Source organism: Salvelinus namaycush, chromosome 2 (genome assembly GCF_016432855.1).
Source record: "Salvelinus namaycush isolate Seneca chromosome 2, SaNama_1.0, whole genome shotgun sequence".
In the NCBI taxonomy this organism is placed as follows: domain Eukaryota; kingdom Metazoa; phylum Chordata; class Actinopteri; order Salmoniformes; family Salmonidae; genus Salvelinus; species Salvelinus namaycush.
This window is the reverse complement of record NC_052308.1, coordinates 75,904,695-75,926,712: the sequence shown is the minus strand read 5'-3', so window position 1 is coordinate 75,926,712 and position 22,018 is coordinate 75,904,695. Positions and strand designations below refer to the sequence as shown.

General features: G+C 43.3%; 1 protein-coding gene across 1 annotated transcript; it reads right to left on the bottom strand.

The window, feature by feature from the left end:
- Positions 1–16,161: 16,161 nt before the first annotated feature.
- On the bottom strand, positions 16,162–18,112 carry LOC120023495. The gene is made up of 4 exons (XM_038967526.1): positions 17,935–18,112; positions 17,407–17,775; positions 17,087–17,295; positions 16,162–16,167 (listed from the first exon to the last, which is right to left on the bottom strand). The coding sequence occupies exons 1-4, from the start codon at positions 18,110–18,112 to the stop codon at positions 16,162–16,164; spliced, it is 762 nt and encodes a 253-aa protein (XP_038823454.1).
- Positions 18,113–22,018: the final 3,906 nt, after the last annotated feature.

Below are 22,018 nucleotides of genomic sequence, written 5' to 3'. Positions count from 1 at the left end.
AAGCGAAATCGTTGGAATGGTATCAAAATGCATCAAACACATGGTTTCCATGGTTTCCATGTGATTGATGCCATTCCATTTGCTCCGTTCCAGCCTTTATTATGAGCCGTTCTCCCCTCAGCAGCCTCCTGTGATGTCAACCCCAATGTTCAGGTCATCGTCACCAACTAATACTTTACAGTGAAAAATGATTGACTACCGCCACCCATTTCTGTATGCTAGCTATGCTACCAGCTTATATGCAGGGGAGTTAGCATTTAGCAGTCACTCCTTCTAAACCTGAAAAGGTACAACTTATAAATTTTGCAGCAAAAACAGCCAAATATATTCAAATCAGACTTTAGTAACCACATTGAGGGCCTGTTTAGAAAGCATCACTCATGACGGAGTGATGAATATACACTTTGTTACATCAGATATGTTGAATGTGCCCCAATCCGGCGTCCCTCTTATATCCCCCCCAGTCTGCGTTCCATTGGCCTCTTTACAGCATCTATAGTGTCTGCATGATGTGTGTTTTAAAAATGACAATGAATAATATTTAATGTAACTGGTTGTGTGTCTAGGTGCTGGACATTGGTCCTTCTGAAAGTGTGTGATGATGATGATCAGCATGATGTGATGATAATGATGGAAGTGAATAAACCACTGTTGCTATGCAAACAAATGTAAATGTTTTATTTCTAGTGTTGGAATCGGCTGAACTTTGAACATTGAGATATTAAATAAATGATAGAGAAGAAAGAAGCCTTGAATAGGAAGAGTGGAAGAGACTGGGTTGTGTGTCAGAAGGTAACGGTTCTCTGTGGGTTGTGTGTCAGAAGGTAACGGTTCTCTGTGGGTTGTGTGTCAGAAGTTAACGGTTCTCTGTGGGTTGTGTGTCAGAAGTTAACGGTTCTCTGTGGGTTGTGTGTCAGAAGTTAACGGTTCTCTGTGGGTTGTGTGTCAGAAGTTAATGTTCTCTGTGGGTTGTGTGTCAGAAGTTAATGTTCTCTGTGGGTTGTGTGTCAGAAGTTAATGTTCTCTGTGGGTTGTGTGTCAGAAGTTAACGGTTCTCTGTGGGTTGTGTGTCAGAAGTTAACGGTTCTCTGTGGGTTGTGTGTCAGAAGTTAACGGTTCTCTGTGGGTTGTGTGTCAGAAGGTAACGGTTCTCTGTGGGTTGTGTGTCAGAAGTTAACGGTTCTCTGTGGGTTGTGTGTCAGAAGTTAACGGTTCTCTGTGGGTTGTGTGTCAGAAGTTAACGGTTCTCTGTGGGTTGTGTGTCAGAAGTTAACGGTTCTCTGTGGGTTGTGTGTCAGAAGTTAACGGTTCTCTGTGGGTTGTGTGTCAGAAGGTAACGGTTCTCTGTGGGTTGTGTGTCAGAAGTTAACGGTTCTCTGTGGGTTGTGTGTCAGAAGTTAACGGTTCTCTGTGGGTTGTGTGTCAGAAGGTAACGGTTCTCTGTGGGTTGTGTGTCAGAAGTTAACGGTTCTCTGTGGGTTGTGTGTCAGAAGTTAACGGTTCTCTGTGGGTTGTGTGTCAGAAGTTAACGGTTCTCTGTGGGTTGTGTGTCAGAAGTTAACGGTTCTCTGTGGGTTGTGTGTCAGAAGTTAACGGTTCTCTGTGGGTTGTGTGTCAGAAGGTAACGGTTCTCTGTGGGTTGTGTGTCAGAAGTTAACGGTTCTCTGTGGGTTGTGTGTCAGAAGTTAACGGTTCTCTGTGGGTTGTGTGTCAGAAGTTAACGGTTCTCTGTGGGTTGTGGGTCAGAAGGTAACGGTTCTCTGTGGGTTGTGTGTCAGAAGTTAACGGTTCTCTGTGGGTTGTGGGTCAGAAGGTAACGGTTCTCTGTGGGTTGTGTGTCAGAAGTTAATGTTCTCTGTGGGTTGTGGGTCAGAAGGTAACGGTTCTCTGTGGGTTGTGTGTCAGAAGTTAACGGTTCTCTGTGGGTTGTGTGTCAGAAGGTAACGGTTCTCTGTGGGTTGTGTGTCAGAAGTTAATGTTCTCTGTGGGTTGTGGGTCAGAAGTTAACGTTCTCTGTGGGTTGTGGGTCAGAAGGTAACGGTTCTCTGTGGGTTGTGTGTCAGAAGTTAATGGTTCTCTGTGGGTTGTGTGTCAGAAGTTAACGGTTCTCTGTGGGTTGTGTGTCAGAAGTTAACGGTTCTCTGTGGGTTGTGTGTCAGAAGTTAACGGTTCTCTGTGGGTTGTGTGTCAGAAGTTAACGGTTCTCTGTGGGTTGTGTGTCAGAAGTTAATGTTCTCTGTGGGTTGTGTGTCAGAAGTTAATGTTCTCTGTGGGTTGTGTGTCAGAAGTTAACGGTTCTCTGTGGGTTGTGTGTCAGAAGTTAATGTTCTCTGTGGGTTGTGTGTCAGAAGTTAACGGTTCTCTGTGGGTTGTGTGTCAGAAGTTAATGTTCTCTGTGGGTTGTGTGTCAGAAGGTAACGGTTCTCTGTGGGTTGTGTGTCAGAAGTTAACGGCTCTCTGTTGGTTGTGTGTCAGAAGTTAACGGTTCTCTGTGGGTTGTGTGTCAGAAGTTAATGTTCTCTGTGGGTTGTGTGTCAGAAGTTAACGGTTCTCTGTGGGTTGTGTGTCAGAAGTTAACGGTTCTCTGTGGGTTGTGTGTCAGAAGTTAACGGTTCTCTGTGGGTTGTGTGTCAGAAGTTAATGGTTCTCTGTGGGTTGTGTGTCAGAAGTTAACGGTTCTCTGTGGGTTGTGTGTCAGAAGTGAGCGGTTCTCTGTAGGTTGTGTGTCAGAAGTTAACGGTTCTCTGTGGGTTGTGTGTCAGAAGTTAATGGTTCTCTGTGGGTTGTGTGTCAGAAGTTAATGTTCTCTGTGGGTTGTGTGTCAGAAGTTAACAGTTCTCTGTGGGTTGTGTGTCAGAAGTTAACGGTTCTCTGTGGGTTGTGTGTCAGAAGTTAACGGTTCTCTGTGGGTTGTGTGTCAGAAGTTAACGGTTCTCTGTGGGTTGTGTGTCAGAAGTTAACGGTTCTCTGTGGGTTGTGTGTCAGAAGTTAACGGTTCTCTGTGGGTTGTGTGTCAGAAGTTAATGGTTCTCTGTGGGAAGACAGATAGCTTTGGAATGTGTTGGGTGGAAGGGAGTAGAGCAACGGTTGAGATGGGGGAGACAGATGGATATCTGTGGACTAGGGGAAGGAGGGGTTGAGGTCAGGAGGTGAGGTCAGTTCCCCTTAAGGGAGTAATCAGGGTTTAGTATCTGGTTACCTTCTTCCTGTTGAACCATAAGATGTAAGGGTTGGAGAGAGAAGGAGGAGTGTCCTAAAGTGGGATGTATAAAACTGATGGTGATAAATGGTTTGCTGTCTGATTACAGCTGTACAGAACCTTTGGGAAGAATTCAACTTGGTTAAGCTTCTCTAGTGTCCGTGAGTCAATATCAACCTAACAGTTACTGTATGTACAGTACAAGAGGTGGGATTTTAAATGCTACTTTGAAGATACTGTTATAACAAGGAGAAAACAATGACAATGAAGTTTCATCTGAACAGTTTATTAAACACAATCCACACTTAACAGTTTCCAGTATTTTTATAAAAGCGATGAGAGACGTTACATCAGGACACTGAGGCAAAGTATTACCATAACTTTGTCATAAAACCAATAATATATGTATATGAACATACCAAGTAAACATATATTATGTATCATCTAACAGTACTGTAGAATGTAATAGAATAGAAACAGTACTGTATACTGTAATAGAATAGTACTGTATACTGTAATAGAATAGTACAATACTGTCATAGAATAGTACTGTATAATGTAATAGAATAGTACTGTATACTGTAATAGAATAGAAACAGTGTTGTGTACTGTAGAATGGTACAGTGCTATATAATGTAATAGAATATAAACAGAATATAAGAAATGTATTGTTCCTGAGAGGAAACATCAAGAAGTAATTAAAACATATTTAGAATGTTCTTAGCCTTCATATAAAATATAACAAGTTTAATTTTATAAAAAATATTAAATATATGCATTCTGCAGCGATACGCTATCCTATCTGGTTTGTGCTTAGTGGGACTATCATTTGTTTTTCAACAGGACAATGACCCAACACACCTCCAGGCTGTGTAAGGGCTATTTGAACAAGAAGGAGAGTGATGGAGTGCTGCATCAGATGACCTGGCCTCCACAATCACCCCGACCTCAACCCAATTGAGATGGTTTGGGATGAGTTGGAACATAGAGTGAAGGAAAAGCAACCAACGAGTGCTCAGCATTTGTGGGAACTCCTTCAAGATTGTTGAAAAAGCATTCCAGGTGAAGCTGGTTGAGAGAATGCCAAGAGTGCGCAAAGCTGTCGTCAAGGCAAAGGGTGGCTACTTTGAAGAATCTCAAATATAAAATATATTTTTACACTTTTCTGGTTACTACATGGTTCTATATGTGTTATTTCATAGTTTTGATGTCTTCACTATTATTCTACAATGTAGAAAATAGTAAAAATAAAGAAAAACCCTTGAATGAGTAGGTGTGTCAAAAGTTTTGACTGGTACTGTATATACAGTGCATTCAGAAAGTATTCAGACCCCTAGGCTTTTTCCACATTTTGTTACGTTACAGCCTTATTCTAAAATGAATGAAATTGTTTTTTCCCTCATCAATCCACACACTATACCCCATAATGACAAAGCAAAAACTGAAATATCACATTTACACAAGTATTCAGACCCTTTACTCAGTACTTTGTTGAAGCACTATGGAAGTGTTTACAGCCTTGAGTCTTCTAGGGTATGATGACACAAGCTTGGCACCTGTATTTGGGGAGTTTCTCCTGTTCTTCTCTGCAGATCCTCTCAATCTCTGTGAGGTTGGTTGGGGAGCGTCGCTGCACAGCTATTTTCAGGTCTCTCCAAAGATGTACGACCAGGTTCAAGTCCAGAGCAGCTCGGCCACTCAAGAACATTCAGAGATTTGTCCCGAAGCCACTCCTGCGTTGTCTTAGCTGTGTGCTTAGGCTCGTTGTCCTGTTGGAAGGTGAACCATCTCGCCAGCCAGGACCTGAGCGCTCTGGAGCAGGTTTTCATCAAGAATCTCTCTGTAATTTGCTCCGTTCATCTTCCCCTCGATCCTAACTAGTCTCCCAGTCTCTGCTGCTGAAAAACATCCCAACAGCATGATACTGCCACGTCCATGCTTCACCGTAGGGATGGTGCCAGGTTTCCTCCAGACGTGACGCTTGGCATTCAAGCCAAAAAGTTGAATGTTGGTTTCATCAGACCTGAGAATCTTGTTTCTCATGGTCAAAGTCCTTTGGGTGCTTTTTGGTAAACTCCAAGTGCGTTGTTATGTGCCTTTTACTGAGGAGGGGCTTCCATCTGGAAACTCTACCATAAAGCCCTGGTTGGTGGAGTGCTGCAGAGATGGTTGTCCTTCTGGAAGGTTCTTCCATCTCCACAGAGGAACTCTGGAGCTCTGTCAGAGTGACCATCGGGTTCTTCAGCACCTCCCTGACCAAAGCCCTTCTCCCCCGATTGCTCAGTTTGGCCGGGCGGACAGTCTTGGTTGTTCCAAACTTATTCCATTTAAAAATTAGCCACTGTGTTGTTTGGTACCCTTCTCCAGATCTGTGCCTCGACACAATCCTGTCTCGAAGCTCTACATATAATTCCTTCGACCTCATGGCTAGGTTTTTGCTCTGACATGCACTGTCAACTGTGGGACCTTATAGACAGGTGTGGGCCTTTCCAAATCATGTCTAATCAATTGAATTTACCACAGGTGGACTCCAATCAAGTTGTAGAAACATCTCAAGGATGATGAATGGAAACATGATGCACCTGATCTCAATTTCAAATCTCATAGCAAAGGGGCTGAATACTTATGTAAATGAGGTATTTCTGTTTTTTATATTTAATACGTTTGACAAAAATGTCTAAAAACCTGTTTTTGATTTGTTATTGTGATGCATTATGTGTAGATTAAGATTTGTTTTTATTTAATCCATTTTAGAATACGGCTGTAACGTAACAACATGTGGAAAAAGTCAAGGGGTCTGAAGACTTTTCTGACTGCACTGTATATTATGTGTATCATTGTACTACAGTACTGTATAACGTCATAGAATAGTACAGTACTGTATAACGTTATAGAATAGTACTGTATAACGTCATAGAATAGTACAGTACTGTATAACGTCATAGAATAGTACAGTACTGTATACTGTAATAGAATAGTACAGTACTGTATAATGTAACAGAACAGTACAGGACTGTAGAATGTAATAGAATAGTACAGGACTGTATAATGTTATAGAATAGTACAGTACTGTATAATGTAATAGAATAGTACAGGACTGTATAATGTAATAGAATAGTACTGTATAATGTAATAGAATAGTACAGGACTGTTTACTGTATTAGAATAGTACAGGACTGTAGAATGTAATAGAATAGTACAGGACTGTTTACTGTATTAGAATAGTACAGTACTGTAGAATGTAATAGAATAGTACAGGACTGTATAATGTAATAGAATAGTACAGGACTGTATAATGTAATAGAATAGTACAGGACTGTAGGATGTAATAGAATAGTACAGGACTGTAGAATGTAATAGAATAGTACAGGACTGTAGAATGTAATAGAATAGTACAGGACTGTATAATGTAATAGAATAGTACAGGACTGTATAATGTAATAGAATAGTACAGGACTGTAGGATGTAATAGAATAGTACAGGACTGTAGAATGTAATAGAATAGTACAGGACTGTAGAATGTAATAGAATAGTACAGGACTGTTTACTGTATTAGAATAGTACAGTACTGTAGAATGTAATAGAATAGTACAGGACTGTAGAATGTAATAGAATAGTACAGTACTGTAGAATGTAATAGAATAGTGCAGGACTGTAGAATGTAATAGAATAGTACAGTACTGTATAATGAGTATAATAGTACAGTACTGTATAATGCCATAGAATAGTACAGTACTGTATAATGTAATAGAATAGTACAGTACTGTATAATGAGTATAATAGTACAGTACTGGAGAATGTAATAGAATAGTGCAGGACTGTAGAATGTAATAGAATAGTACAGTACTGTATAATGAGTATAATAGTACAGTACTGTATAATGCCATAGAATAGTACAGTACTGTATAATGTAATAGAATAGTACAGTACTGTATAATGCCATAGAATAGTACAGTACTGTATAATGTAATAGAATAGTACAGTACTGTATAACGTCATAGAATAGTACAGGACTGTAGAATGTAACAGAATAGTACAGGACTATAGAAAGTAATAGAATAGTACAGGACTGTATAATGTAATAGAATAGTACGGGACTGTAGAATGTAATAGAATAGTACAGGACTGTAGAATGTAATAGAAAAGTACAGGACTGTATAATGTAATAGAATAGTACGGGACTGTAGAATGTAATAGAATAGTACAGGACTGTAGAATGTAATAGAAAAGTACAGGACTGTATAATGTAATAGAATAGTACAGGACTGTATAATGTAATAGAATAGTACAGGACTGTATACTGTAATAGAAAAGTACAGGACTGTATAATGTAATAGAATAGTACAGGACTGTATAATGTAATAGAATAGTACAGGACTGTATAATGTAATAGAATAGTACAGGACTGTATACTGTAATAGAAAAGTACAGGACTGTATAATGTAATAGAATAGTACAGGACTGTATAATGTAATAGAATAGTACAGTACTGTATACTGTAATAGAATAGTACAGGACTGTAGAATGTAATAGAATAGTACAGGACTGTAGAATGTAATAGAATAGTACAGGACTGTATACTGTAATAGAATAGTACAGGACTGTAGAATGTAATAGAATAGTACAGGACTGTATAATGTAATAGAATAGTACAGTACTGTATAATGTAGTAGAATAGTACAGGACTGTATAATGTAATAGAATAGTACAGGACTGTAGAATGTAATAGAATAGTACAGGACTGTAGAATGTAACAGAATAGTACAGGACTGTAGACTGTAATAGAATAGTACAGGACTGTAGAATGTAATAGAATAGTACAGTACTGTAGAATGTAATAGAATAGTACAGGACTGTAGAATGTAATAGAATAGTACAGGACTGTATAATGTAATAGAATAGTACAGGACTGTATAATGTAATAGAATAGTACAGGACTGTAGAATGTAATAGAATAGTACAGGACTGTAGAATGTAATAAAATAGTACAGTACTGTAGAATGTAATAGAATAGTACTGTATACTGTAATAGAATAGTACAGGACTGTAGAATGTAATAGAATAGTACAGGACTGTAGAATGTAATAGAATAGTACAGGACTGTAGAATGTAATTGTAACGTCCTGACCAGAGTTCTTATGTGTTTTGCTTGTTTAGTGTTGGTCAGGACGTGAGCTGGGTGGGAATTCTATGTTGTGTGTCTAGTTCGTCTGTTTCTGTGTTCAGCCTAATATGGTTCTCAATCAGAGACAGCTGTCAATCGTTGTCCCTGATTGAGAATCATATATAGGTGGCTTGTTTTGTGTTGGGGATTGTGGGTGGTTGTTTCCTGTCTCTGTGTTTGTATTCTGCACCAGATAGGACTGTTTCGGTTTGCCACTTTTGTTATTTTGTATTTGTTTAGTGTTCACAGTAGTTTTTGTTAATTAAACATGTTGAGCACTGGCTACGCTGCGTGTTGGTCCGATCCCTGTTTCACCCTCTCTTATAGTGAAGAGAGGGAAGGCTGCCGTTACAGAACCACCCACCAATCTCGGACCAAGCAGCGTAGCAACGGGCAGCAGTGGCAGCAGCAGCAGCAGCGGGACCAGGAGAGATGGACATGGGAGGACGAGCTGGACGGAAAAGGACCCTGGGCAGAGCCAGAGGAGTATCGCCGCCCCAAAGCAGAGCTGGAGGCAGCAAAAGCAGAGAGGCGGCGTTTCGAGGAGCTAGCTCGGCAGCAGGAGCCGGATCTGGGTTACACCACTTGGGAGGAAATAGACAGGTGGTCGGTTGACCCAGGGAGAGTGCCGGAGCCCGCCTGGGATTCGATGGAGCAATGTGCAGAGGGATACCGGCGAATGAGGTTAGCACGACGACGCGGTAAGAAGCCCGTGAAGAAACCCCAAACATTTCTTGGGGGGAGGCTAAAGGATAGTGTGGCGAAGTCAGGTAGGAGACCTGCGCCCACTTCCCATGCTTACCGTGGAGAGCGGGAGTACGGGCAGACACCGTGTTATGCGGAAGAGCGCACGGTGTCTCCTGTACGTGTGCATAGCCCGGTGCGGGTTATTCCACCTCCCCGCACTGGCCGGGCTAGATTGAGCATTGAGCCAAGTGCCATGAAGCCGGCTCTACATATCTGGCCTCCAGTACGTCTCCTCGGGCCGGTGTACATGGCACCAACCTTACGCATGGTGTCCCCGGTTCGCCAACACAGCCCAGTGCGGGTTATTCCACCTCCCCGCACTGGACGGGCTACGGGGAGCATTCAACCAGGTAAGGTTGGGCAGGCTCGGTGCTCAAGGGAGCCAGTACGCCTGCACGGTCCGGTATATCCGGCGCCACCTTCCCGCCCCAGCCCATTTCCTCCAGTTCCAGCACCCCGCACTCGCCTTATGGTGCGTGGCCCCAGCCCAGTACCACCAGTGCCTACACCACGCACCAGGCTTCCAGTGCGTCTCCAGAGGCCTGTTCCTCCTCCACGCACTCTCCCTATGGTGCGTGTCTCCAGCCCAGTACCTCCAGTTCCGGCACCACGCACCAAGCCTCCTGTGCGTCTCCAGAGCCCTGTACGCACTGTTCCTTCTCCCCGCACTCGCCCTGAGGTGCGTGCCCTCAGCCCGGTACCTCCAGTTCCGGTACCACGCACCAGGCCTATAGTGCGCCTCGAGAGTCCAGTGTGCCCTGTTCCTGTTCCCCGCACTAGCCTTGAGGTGCGTGTCTCCAGTCCGGTACCACCAGTTCCGGCACCACGCACCAGGCCTACTGTGCGCCTCAGCAGGTCAGAGTCGGCCGTCTGCCAAACGCCGCATGCACTGCTCGTCTGCCCAGCGCCGTCTGAGCTGCCTGCCTGCCCAGCACCATCTGAGCCATACGTCTGCCCAGCGCCATCTGAGCCATCCGTCTGCCCAGCGCCATCTGAGCCATCCGTCTGCCCAGCGCCATCTGAGCCATCCGTCTGCCCAGCGCCATCTGAGCCATCCGTCTGTCCAGCGCCATCTGAGCCATCCGTCTGCCCAGCGCCATCTGAGCCATCCGTCTGCCCAGCGCCATCTGAGCCATCCGTCTGCCCAGCGCCATCTGAGCCATCCGTCTGCCCAGCGCCATCTGAGCCATCTGTCTGCCCAGCGCCTTCAGAGCCGCCCGTCTGCCACGAGCCTTCAGAGCCGCCCGTCTGTCCCGAGCCATTAGAGCCGTCCGCCAGTCAGGAGCCGCTAGAGCCGTCCGCCAGTCAGGAGCCGCTAGAGCCGTCCGTCAGTCAGGAGCCGCCAGAGCCGCCAGCCAGTCAGGAGCCGCCAGAGCCGCCAGCCAGTCAGGAGCTGCCAGAGCCGCCAGCCAGTCAGGAGCTGCCAGAGCCGCCAGCCAGTCAGGAGCTGCCAGAGCCGCCAGCCAGTCAGGAGCTGCCAGAGCCGCCAGCCAGTCTTGAGCTGCCCTACAGTCATGAGCTGCCCTACAGTCATGAGCTGCCCTACAGTCATGAGCTGCCCTCCAGTCATGAGCTGCCCTCCAGTCATGAGCTGCCTTCCAGTCATGAGCTGCCCTCCAGTCATGAGCTGCCTTCCAGTCACGAGCTGCCCTACAGTGATGAGCTGCCCTACAGTCATGAGCTGCCCTACAGTCATGAGCTGCCCTACAGTCATGAGCTGCCCTCCAGTCATGAGCTGCCCTCCAGTCATGAGCTGCCCTCCAGTCATGAGCTGCCTTCCAGTCATGAGCTGCCTTCCAGTCATGAGCTGCCCTACAGTCATGAGCTGCCCTACAGTCATGAGCTGCCCTACAGTCATGAGCTGCCCTACAGTCATGAGCTGCCCTACAGTCATGAGCTGCCACTCAGTCCGGAGCTGCCATTCGTCCTGAGTTGCCCCTCTGTCCTGAGCTACCCCTCTGTCCTGAGCTACCTCTCTGTCCTGAGCTACCTCTCTGTCCTGAGCTACCTCTCTGTCCTGAGCTACCTCTCTGTCCTGAGCTACCTCCTAAATCATGTGGGGGCCTTGGGGAGGATTCTTAGGCCAAGGTCGTGGGCGAGGGTCGCCACTCAAAGGACGCTAAGGAGGGGGACAAAGACAGTGGTGGAGTGGTGTCCTCGTCCACCGCCGGAGCCGCCACCGCGGACAGATGCCCACCCAGACCCTCCCCTTGAGTTTTAGGGGTGCGTTCGGAGTCCGCACCTCAGGGGGGGGGGGGGGTACTGTAACGTCTTGACCAGAGTTCTTATGTGTTTTGCTTGTTTAGTGTTGGTCAGGACGTGAGCTGGGTGGGAATTCTATGTTGTGTGTCTAGTTCGTCTGTTTCTGTGTTCAGCCTAATATGGTTCTCAATCAGAGACAGCTGTCAATCGTTGTCCCTGATTGAGAATCATATATAGGTGGCTTGTTTTGTGTTGGGGATTGTGGGTGGTTGTTTCCTGTCTCTGTGTTTGTATTCTGCACCAGATAGGACTGTTTCGGTTTGCCACTTTTGTTATTTTGTATTTGTTTAGTGTTCACAGTAGTTTTTGTTAATTAAACATGTTGAGCACTGGCTACGCTGCGTGTTGGTCCGATCCCTGTTTCACCCTCTCTTATAGTGAAGAGAGGGAAGGCTGCCGTTACAGAACCACCCACCAATCTCGGACCAAGCAGCGTAGCAACGGGCAGCAGTGGCAGCAGCAGCAGCAGCGGGACCAGGAGAGATGGACATGGGAGGACGAGCTGGACGGAAAAGGACCCTGGGCAGAGCCAGAGGAGTATCGCCGCCCCAAAGCAGAGCTGGAGGCAGCAAAAGCAGAGAGGCGGCGTTTCGAGGAGCTAGCTCGGCAGCAGGAGCCGGATCTGGGTTACACCACTTGGGAGGAAATAGACAGGTGGTCGGTTGACCCAGGGAGAGTGCCGGAGCCCGCCTGGGATTCGATGGAGCAATGTGCAGAGGGATACCGGCGAATGAGGTTAGCACGACGACGCGGTAAGAAGCCCGTGAAGAAAGCCCGCGTGTTGGTCCGATCCCTGTTTCACCCTCTCTTATAGTGAAGAGAGGGAAGGCTGCCGTTACAGTAATAGAATAGTACAGGACTGTAGAATGTAATATAATAGAAACAGAATAGAATATATATTTTTAATGTTCTTAGCCTTCATATATAATCTCATAAATTTCATTATAAGTGTATATATGTTTTTAATGAAAAATGTAAATAAGAATAATATATATATATATATACACACACTACCATTCAAAAGTTTGGGGTCACTTAGAAATGTCCTTGTTTTTGAAAGAAAAGCAAATTTTTTTGTCCATTAAAATAACATCAAATTGATCAGAAATACAGTGTAGACATTGTTAATGTTGTAAATGACTATTGTAGCTGGAAACAACAGATTTTTTATGGAATATCTACATGGGTGTACAGAGGCCCATTATCAGCAACCAACACTCCTGTGTTCCAATGGCACATTGTGTTAGCTAATCCAAGTTTACCATTTTATAAGGCTAATTGATCATTAGAAAACCACATTGCAATTATGTTAGCACAGCTGAAAACTGTTGTCCTGATTAAAGAAGCAATAAAACTGGCCTTAGACTAGTTGAGTATCTGGAGCATCAGCATTTGTGGGTTTGATTACAGGCTCAAAATGGCCAGAAACAAATAACTTTCTTCTGAAACTCGTCAGTCTATTCTTGTTCTGAGAAATGAAGGCTATTCCATGCGAGAAATTGCCAAGAAACTGAAGATCTCGTACAACGCTGTGTACTACTCCCTTCACAGAACAGCGCAAACTGACTCTAACTAGAATAGAAAGAGGAGTGGGAGGCCCCGGTGCACAACTGAGCAAGATGACAAGTACAGCATTGTTTATAAGACAAAACTGACCCTAGATCAGCACTCCAACTAAGTGTGAATACAGTAGACCTGTGTGTTGGTAGAGCATGGTGCTGACCCTAGATCAGCTATCCTACTCTAAGTGTGAATACAGTAGTCCTGTGTGTTGGTAGAGCCTGGTGTATGGGTTCGATTCCCAATGGGGCCACCGGCATGAAAGATGTGTCCACGCATAATAAGTCTCTTTGGATAAAAGTTTTTCTAAATGGCATAACATGATATAATATTATAACACTTAGTTTGACTATACAGGTCCAGATATACAGGGTTTCTGTCAAACTTGTTGTGTTCAGGTCTTCTTGGTTCTGGGTTTGTATTGTTCAGGTCTTCTTGGTTCTGGGTTTGTAATGTTCAGGTCTTCTTGGTTCAGGGTTTGTTGACTGTACTGTAGAGAACAGAGGAGTACTCCTCAGCTGCTTGTGCTGCTGTGGGTCTGAAGAGAGAGAAAGAGAAATTAAACAGAATCTGCATCCCAAAAAACCCTTCATGTACTCTTTATAGTGCATGACTTTGACCAAGGCCTATATGGCTCTGGCGAAAAGTAGAGCACTAAATAGGGAATAGGGTTCCATTTGGAACACAGAACAGTTCCTCAAAACCATCACTCTCTCATTATAGACATAGGAATTGTCTTGAGATTTCCATTGTTGTGTTTGTAGTTTGTAGTTTAAGGAAGTGCCGTCACTAGTGGCCACTCGGGGTAAACTATTTTGCTTATTAATGACATCATGGTCTTCTCGTCCAATAAGCAGCAGCATATGAATGAGCTGTAATCAAGAATATAGCTTGTTTACAACCAAATCTAATAAAATATATATGTAAATGGTATGTTATAGAAGGATCAGATTTTGTTTTTGAGAAACTATCCCCAACTAGCGATTCACTTCCTCATCCTCGTTGTTCAGTAAGTGGCTCCAAAAACACCCAAAACATCCTTTTACTTTCTTTTTTTAAATTTAAATTTTATCCCCTTCAATTTTCGTGGTATCCAATCGCTAGTAATTACTATCTTGTCTCATCGCTACAACTCCCGTACGGGCTCGGGAGAGACGAAGGTCGAAAGCCATGCGTCCTCCGAAGCACAACCCAACCAAGCCGAACTGCTTCTTAACACAGCGCGCCTCCAACCCGGAAGCCAGCCGCACCAATGTGTCGGAGGAAACACTCTGCACCTGGCCCCCTTGGTTAGCGCGCACTGCGCCCGGCCCGCCACAGGAGTCGCTGGAGCGCGATGAGACAAGGATATCCCTACCGGCCAAACTCTCCCAAACCCGGACGACGCTAGGCCAATTGTGCGTCGCCCCACGGACCTCCCGGTCGCGGCCGGCTGCGACAGAGCGCGAACCCAGAGACTCTGGTGGCGCAGCTAGCACTGCGATGCAGTGCCTTAGACCACTGCGCCACCCGGGAGGCCCCCCAAAACATCCTTTTAGAAACTAAAAAGCTCTAAGTAGTCTATAGTGATGCAGGTCTTTACATGTTGTACACATGAAGTTGTGTCATTCAGAACTTAATCCATAACTTTATGTTCCATGTTGTTGAGACTTGAACGATGCTTCTCATTCATTCTAGCAGCATGATACACTGAGAAGAGAACAGTTGGACGGGGAAACAGCAGGAGTCACACAATGGAATATAACGTTGTTGATAAAGTTTGGAATGACACTTTCATGTGTACAACTGTTACATCTAAAGTCCTGCATCACTATACTGAGAGCTTTCTGTTTCTAAAAGACGTATTTGTGTTTTTGGAGCATTTGTTCATTTTTTTTCAGAGCCTCTACTGCACAACGAGGATGAGGAAGTGAATTACTGGTTGGGGAAAGTTTCTCTAAAACAAGTGAAGTCACAATAAAAGGTGTCTGGACCTTTCTATAACATTTACATAAAAAATAGAAATTTGGTTGTAAAAAAAACAACTTCTGCTTTATTGTGGTGTATTCACAATGCTCTAGAATTGTCTCTGTTGTTGTAATGGCAGAATATGCTCACCGGTTGGCAGCACTGGGGCAGTTGAATTTCACAGCATCGTACTGGACATCCTCTTCCTGTTTCTGGGGTTGATGCAGCTGGACGCTGGAGTACAGAGGCACTTCCTGGTTTTTGGAGCGAGAGAAGTTGATGCTGGCGTAGTGAACGTCATCCTGGTCGATGGTGGCCGCTGTCTGTGCTGCAGTAGAGGTCATGGCCATGCCTGAGATGTTGTCATACACTGGACTAGAGTCTCCCTGATGGGAAGAAGACAGACAACATAATGAGTAGAAATGTCCCACAAAGCAATACACATAATCTGATAGTAACAGACTCACCTGTACATTCTCTGATGTCTCTCTTGTGTCAGAGGTGGATTTGGAGGCCTTCTTCCTGGTTTGCACATTAATTAATTTATTATTGAACGAATCAATGAACAAAGTAAGTTAATAAAAAAGAGTTGGAGTGAAACAATCGTTTAAAGAATCTCTCACCTGAACCACATGAGTCCAGAGAGACAGAGGATGAGAACCAGAACAACCACTATGATTCCTACAGCTGCAGTCAGAACTGAGGTCTGTTTCACTATAATAAAATATGGATGATATGAGTACTGGCATTTTATAAACTGAAAATAAACATAGTCCAGGACAATAATACAACATTTGTTAACTGATCTAATCTCAACGTATATATAAATATAAAACAAAGTACGATAAGCCAAAGTATAATTATTAATATTAGTTTGTAACATAATGTTGTATTGAAATATTAAAGATGAAACTTCACCTGGTAAAATGATCATCAGAGCTGTAGAGTTCCTAGATCCTCTTCCATTCCAGGCCTCACAGTGGTAATGTCCATTGTCCTTAGACTTGAACTTACTTATGTTGTAGATCTGTTCAAATCCATTTAGAAAAGTCTTATTTTGAAAGTACCAGGTGTATTTGTCCACAGGTGGGTTGGCATCACTGCTGCAGGTCAGAGTCACTGAACTGCCCTCCACTATTTCACCAGAGGGACTGACTGACACAGAGGTGTTCCTTGGGTCATCTGGAGGACAATATGTAACAACATTGTAAATAGTGTTTTACTTGTGATTGAAATATGAATTTAAATGTGATCCTCTGATTAAAAGATGAGGTTAGGTGTACTAACACTGAACGTCCACAGACACAGAAGAAGAGTTGAGACGTCCATATTTATTCTCAGCCTCACAGTAGTATTCTCCACTGTCCTCAGAGCTGATGGTCGTGAAATTGTATGTCTTTTCAGATCCTGTCAGTGAAGCTCCATTCTTCTTGTACCAGGTGTATTTGTCCACAGGTGGGTTGGCATCACTGCTGCAGGTCAGAGTCACTGAACTGCCCTCCACTATTTCACCAGAGGGGCTGACTGACACTGAGGTGTTCCTTGGGCCATCTAGTAAAGGAGAATTTGCCAGACCGATAGGACAGTAGCATATTTACGACAGTAGTATATTTACAAATGACATGTGTCAAAAGTAAATGATCTGTTAAGTCAGATAACTATCTAAAACTCTGACACAAAACGTTAACAAATACACATTTGGAGATGTTATGCTTAAGGACTACTTAATTTAATTATAATTGTTTTGCTACTTTAGCATTCAAACACTGAGCTGTACTTTACTCACACTTCACATCCATGTTTATGGTCCTAGACCTGTCTGTCCCCATCTCATTCTGGGACTCACAGTAGTACTCTCCAGCGTCAGATGACTGGATTTGATTGAAGACATGCTGTGGTCCTGTCATACTCTGATAGTGATCTCCATTCTTCTTGTACCAGGTGTATTTGTCCACAGGTGGGTTGGCATCACTGCTGCAGGTCAGAGTCACTGAACTGCCCTCCAATATTTCATCAGAGGGACTGACTGACACTGTGGTCTTTGGTTTATCTGATGTAAAAGACAAACATTTTGTTAAAGTAATATTACTAATGAGTAGGAAAAGGCTTTATGTTTTGTAATGATTGATACAGCAAGACATGTCTCTTTTGCCTGAATGCATGATACTTGCTAAGTATTTTTGTACTATTGTACTGTACTCACACACTGCAGGAGAGCTGAGTCCCTCATGGCCTTTTACAGCACAGAAGTAGCTGTCTACAGCATTAGGGAGGACTGAATAGAGGGACGTATTCTCAGTTACAACCTGTCCGTTCTTGTACCAGATGTAGGTGGGGTTGTCAGTCAGAATACAGGTGGTGCTACAGGTCAGTGTTCTCTGTCCCTCTGCAGCAGGAGTCACCTTCACCTGCAGACCTGAAACAATATGTATAAAACCACATACACCTCTGTGTTAACAGGATGGTTAATTTATTTGTTTCTAGAATTCAAAATGATATACAGTTGTATCATACAGTGTAGTATTACCTGTGACAGACAGAGTTGTTCCTGGGAAACTATGACCCCATTCAAAGTTGTCTGTTTTAAAAGTGAAGCGATACTCAGCTGAGTCCTCCTCTCTCAGATCTGTGATTCTCAGGATGCAGGGATCTTTATATCTCCATCTCTCTTTGTCAGGGTACTTCACACGACCTGCATACCCTGGGTCTCTGGTTAGGTCCTCAGGTGTCAACTTATTAGTCCAACTAGCACTCCGTTTAGGACTAAACCAAAGTGATGATTTGACTCTATTATAACCACTGTCATAAGTACAGGACATGTCCACTGTTGACCCCTTCAAGACACACATTCTCCTATTTGTGTAAGTCATTCTGTTGCAGTACTGATACTGAACACCTGAAACACAGTGACAAGAGGGCATGATTTACACAGTAGAATATTGAGCTTCAGTAATCGTGTGATACAGTTTTGTTAGACAACTCTGAAGCTGTTTAGCAGACAGAATAATTATATCTGAAAAGTTATACTAGAATACTGAGTTGAATTCATACTCACACACTGCAGGAGAGTGGAGATCCTCATGACCCTTTACAGCACAAGAGTAGCTGTCCTTAGCATTAGGGAGGACTGAATAGGTGGAAGTCTTCACAGTTACTATCTGTCCGTTCTTGTACCAGGTGTAGGTGGGGTTACCAGTCAGAGGACAGCTGGTGGTTCTACAGGTCAGTGTCATCCTCGTTGACCAATGTGAAGGAGTCAGCTTCACCTCCAGATCTGTAGTAGATAAAAACATTAAAACCCTGAATCACCTGTTCTATAGTTTAATCACATGATGCAAGACATTCTCAAACACATTTAATTCTTAAATCTGTTTCATATATACAAATCCAATTTCTAGACCTAAATGGACAGTAGATATTAATTGAACAGACTAGCAGTATAAAGCATATTACTGTACCTGTTACAGACAGAGTGACTCCAGGATCTCCATAATATCTCCCTCTGGTCTGATCTGTTGTAAATCTGAACTTGTACGTAGCTGAGTCGTTCTCTCTCAGGTCTGTGATTCTAAGTGTGTGACCATTCTTCTTATCCCCATGATACTCCAGACGACCTGTATACTCTGGGTCCTGATCTATATCTTTAGGTTCTACACCAGTCTCCATTTTAGTGAACCAGAAGGTTGATGTGACTTTATGACCTCTGGGATATGTGTAAGAGCAGGTCAGCTCCACTGTTGACCCCTTCAAGGCACAGATACTCTGAGTGGTGTAAGTCACACTCCAGCCATACTGACCCAGTACCACTGAAACACAGTCACACATCACAATGGTGTAAGAATGAAGACAAGGTATATTGGCTCACACTGAAGGTAGGGTTTGTCCACACTTTGTTGCCATAGTTCCTGATTTGAGTGTGAATGGAAACCACAGAAAAGCGTCACTCAGTGAGGTGTGAAAGATAACTATTAAAGTGAAGTGGAGACTCCTAACAGAACACACCAGAATAACATTATGATTCTTATCCTTTTATAAATGTCTGTAGATTGATAAACAGAGCAACTAAAAGATAAGAATGAGACCATACCTGATACAGACCAGAGAAAGACCACCAACACACTTCCTGCTGTTCTCAAGGACATTGTTGCATCTCCCACCCTGCAGTCTTAGAAACATAAACAACAACTCACTCTATAGCTGGTGAATAACTACATACAAACCATCAGGGGCAGCAGGTAGGGCTCTAGTCAAAGTAGTGCACACTATAGCTGGTGAATAACTACATACAAACCATCAGGGGTAGCAGGTAGGGCTCTAGTCAAAGTAGTGCACTCTATAGCTGGTGAATAACTACATACAAACCATCAGGGGCAGCAGGTAGGGCTCTAGTCAAAGTAGTGCACTCTATAGCTGGTGAATAACTACATACAAACCATCAGGGGCAGCAGGTAGGGCTCTAGTCAAAGTAGTGCACTCTATAGCTGGTGAATAACTACATACATACCATCAGGGGCAGCAGGTAGGGCTCTAGTCAAAGTAGTGCACTCTATAGCTGGTGAATAACTACATACATACCATCAGGGGCAGCAGGTAGGGCTCTAGTCAAAGTAGTGCACTCTATAGCTGGTGAATAACTACATACATACCATCAGGGGCAGCAGGTAGGGCTCTAGTCAAAGTAGTGCACTCAATAGCTGGTGAATAACTACATACATACCATCAGGGGCAGCAGGTAGGGCTCTAGTCAAAGTAGTGCACACTATAGCTGGTGAATAACTCCATACATACCATCAGGGGCAGCAGGTAGGGCTCTAGTCAAAGTAGTGCACTCTATAGCTGGTGAATAACTACATACAAACCATCAGGGGCAGCAGGTAGGGCTCTAGTCAAAGTAGTGCGCTCTATAGGGAATATGGTGTCATTTGGGATGCAGATATAACAACACATCATCATCACAGCCTTGAGTGGATGGTGTGTAAATAACATAATAGTTTGGTAATATGGAGAGTGTCAGTGGTATCGGCAGGTAGCCTAGTGTTTAAGAGAGTTGGGCCAGTAACTGAAACATTACTGGTTCAAATCCCAGAGCTGGCAAGGTGGAAAAATCTGCCAATTTGAGCAAGGCAGTTACTACCAGCTTGAATGATAACTCCTATCCCCAAGCTGTGAGGCTGAACAGCAAGTCACACATACCTTTTATATCATCATTATATGATAGTGTCTGTATTCACCAAGTGTCTCAGAGTAAGATCTAGGATTAGTTTTCCCTTTTAGATCCTCATTATATGGACCAGGAGGACCTGATCCTAGATCAGCACTCCAAGTCTGAGACCCTTGAGTACATGACTTGTGGCTAAAAACAAAAAAACATATTTCAAGATATCAAGAGTACTTACAGACTGAAGGGGAGAAGTCTTGTACAGTGAGTCAACTGACTGGTAGTGAGTGGGAACTGTTAGTAAGTGTCAGTTCAGTGATTGACTAATATGTAAAGTAGTCAGGACACAAGTAGCTGATGCAGAACTGTCCTTTCCTTCCTCTTTAAGTCATTAACATGCATGACGACCAGACCAGAACATCAGAATAGTGTTTACTATAGCCTACGATGTGGAATGTTTATAATATATTAGAATGTGTTTACTATAGCTTACTATTTGGAATGTTTATAATATATTAGAATGTGTTTACTATAGCTTACTATTTGGAATGTTTATAATATCTTACAATGTTTTTACTATAACCTACTATTTGGAATGTTTATAATATCTTAGAATGTGTTTACTATAACCTACTATTTGGAATGTTTATAATATCTTAGAATGTGTTTACTATAGCCTACTATTTGGAATGTTTATAATATCTTAGAATGTGTTTACTATAGCCTACTATTTAGAATGTTTATAATATATTAGAATGTGTTTACTATAACCTACTCTTTGGAATGTTTATAATATATTAGAATGTGTTTACTATAGCCTACTATTTGGAATGTTTATAATATCTTAGAATGTGTTTACTATAACCTACTATTTAGAATGTTTATAATATATTAGAATGTGTTTACTATAGCCTACTATTTAGAATGTTTATAATATCTTAGAATGTGTTGCCTTGCCCCTCTCAGTTCTACATGGAACAGGTCAAAGTTCTATATATATATTTATTATTATTTATCTAAGCCTTATTTTACCAGGTAAGTTGACTGAGAACACATTCTCATTTACAGCAACAACCTGTGGAATATTTAAAAGGGGGATGATTGAGCCAATTCAAATCTGGGGATGATTAGGTGGCACAAGGGCCAGATTGTGAATTTTAGCAGTGGACACCAGGGTTAACACCCCTACTCTTACAATAAGTGCCATGGGATCTTTAGTGACCACAGAGAGTCAGGACACCCGTTTAACATCCCATCCAAAAGACAGCACCCTATACAGGGCAATGTCCCCAATCACTACCATGGGGTATTGGGATGTATATATTTTTAAACCAAAGGAAAGAGTGCCTCCTTCTGGCTCTCCAACACCACTTCCAGTAGCTTCTGGTCTCCCATCCAGGGACTGACCAGGTGAACACTGCTTAGCTTCAGAAGCAAGCTAGCAGTGGGATGCAGGGTGGTATGCTGCTAACAGTTGGCCAGTTCCATGGACTTGTAAGTAAGCATTTCATGGTAAGGTCTACACCTTCCATTAGATTTTCCTTCTATTCTACAAACACATTCAATTTACACTCCTCAGCTGCATCACTGTGCTACTGAAGGTTCTAGTGTTCTAGACTAGAGCTCCACCTACTGGCATCTCAACATTACTGCACCATCCTAATAATAATGTCCTCAATAATATTGGACTAATAAAACACAACAAACTGACAATACATCAGATGGAATGGTGAAACACAACACTGGCTACTACTTGACAAAGTCACATTAATCGCACAAACACTGATGTCTGTAGTAGTACAACATGCGGCATTGTCAGCTAACTGCTCAGACACGCTCCAGCTAGCTGTTTATACATGTACAAAACTACAAGGGTCTGAAAGACCTCTGGATGAGACCTCTACTAATCCCTAGGTACTGACTCAGGAATGTGTGAAGGACCACAGGGACGTCAGAGCAAAGGGTTGTTATTGTGACCACA

Bases quoted from the DNA above. Each gene is read 5' to 3' on its own strand.
- LOC120023495 (XM_038967526.1), bottom strand. From the start codon at position 18,112: ATGACACTGACCTGTAGAACCACCAGCTGTCCTCTGACTGGTAACCCC. The intron at 17,776-17,934 runs GTGAGTATGAAT...ACTGTGTTTCAG, and splicing joins TCTCCACTCTCCTGCAGTGT to GTGTTCAGTATCAGTACTGC. The intron at 17,296-17,406 runs GTAATACTACAC...ATATTGTTTCAG, and splicing joins AACAACTCTGTCTGTCACAG to GTCTGCAGGTGAAGGTGACT.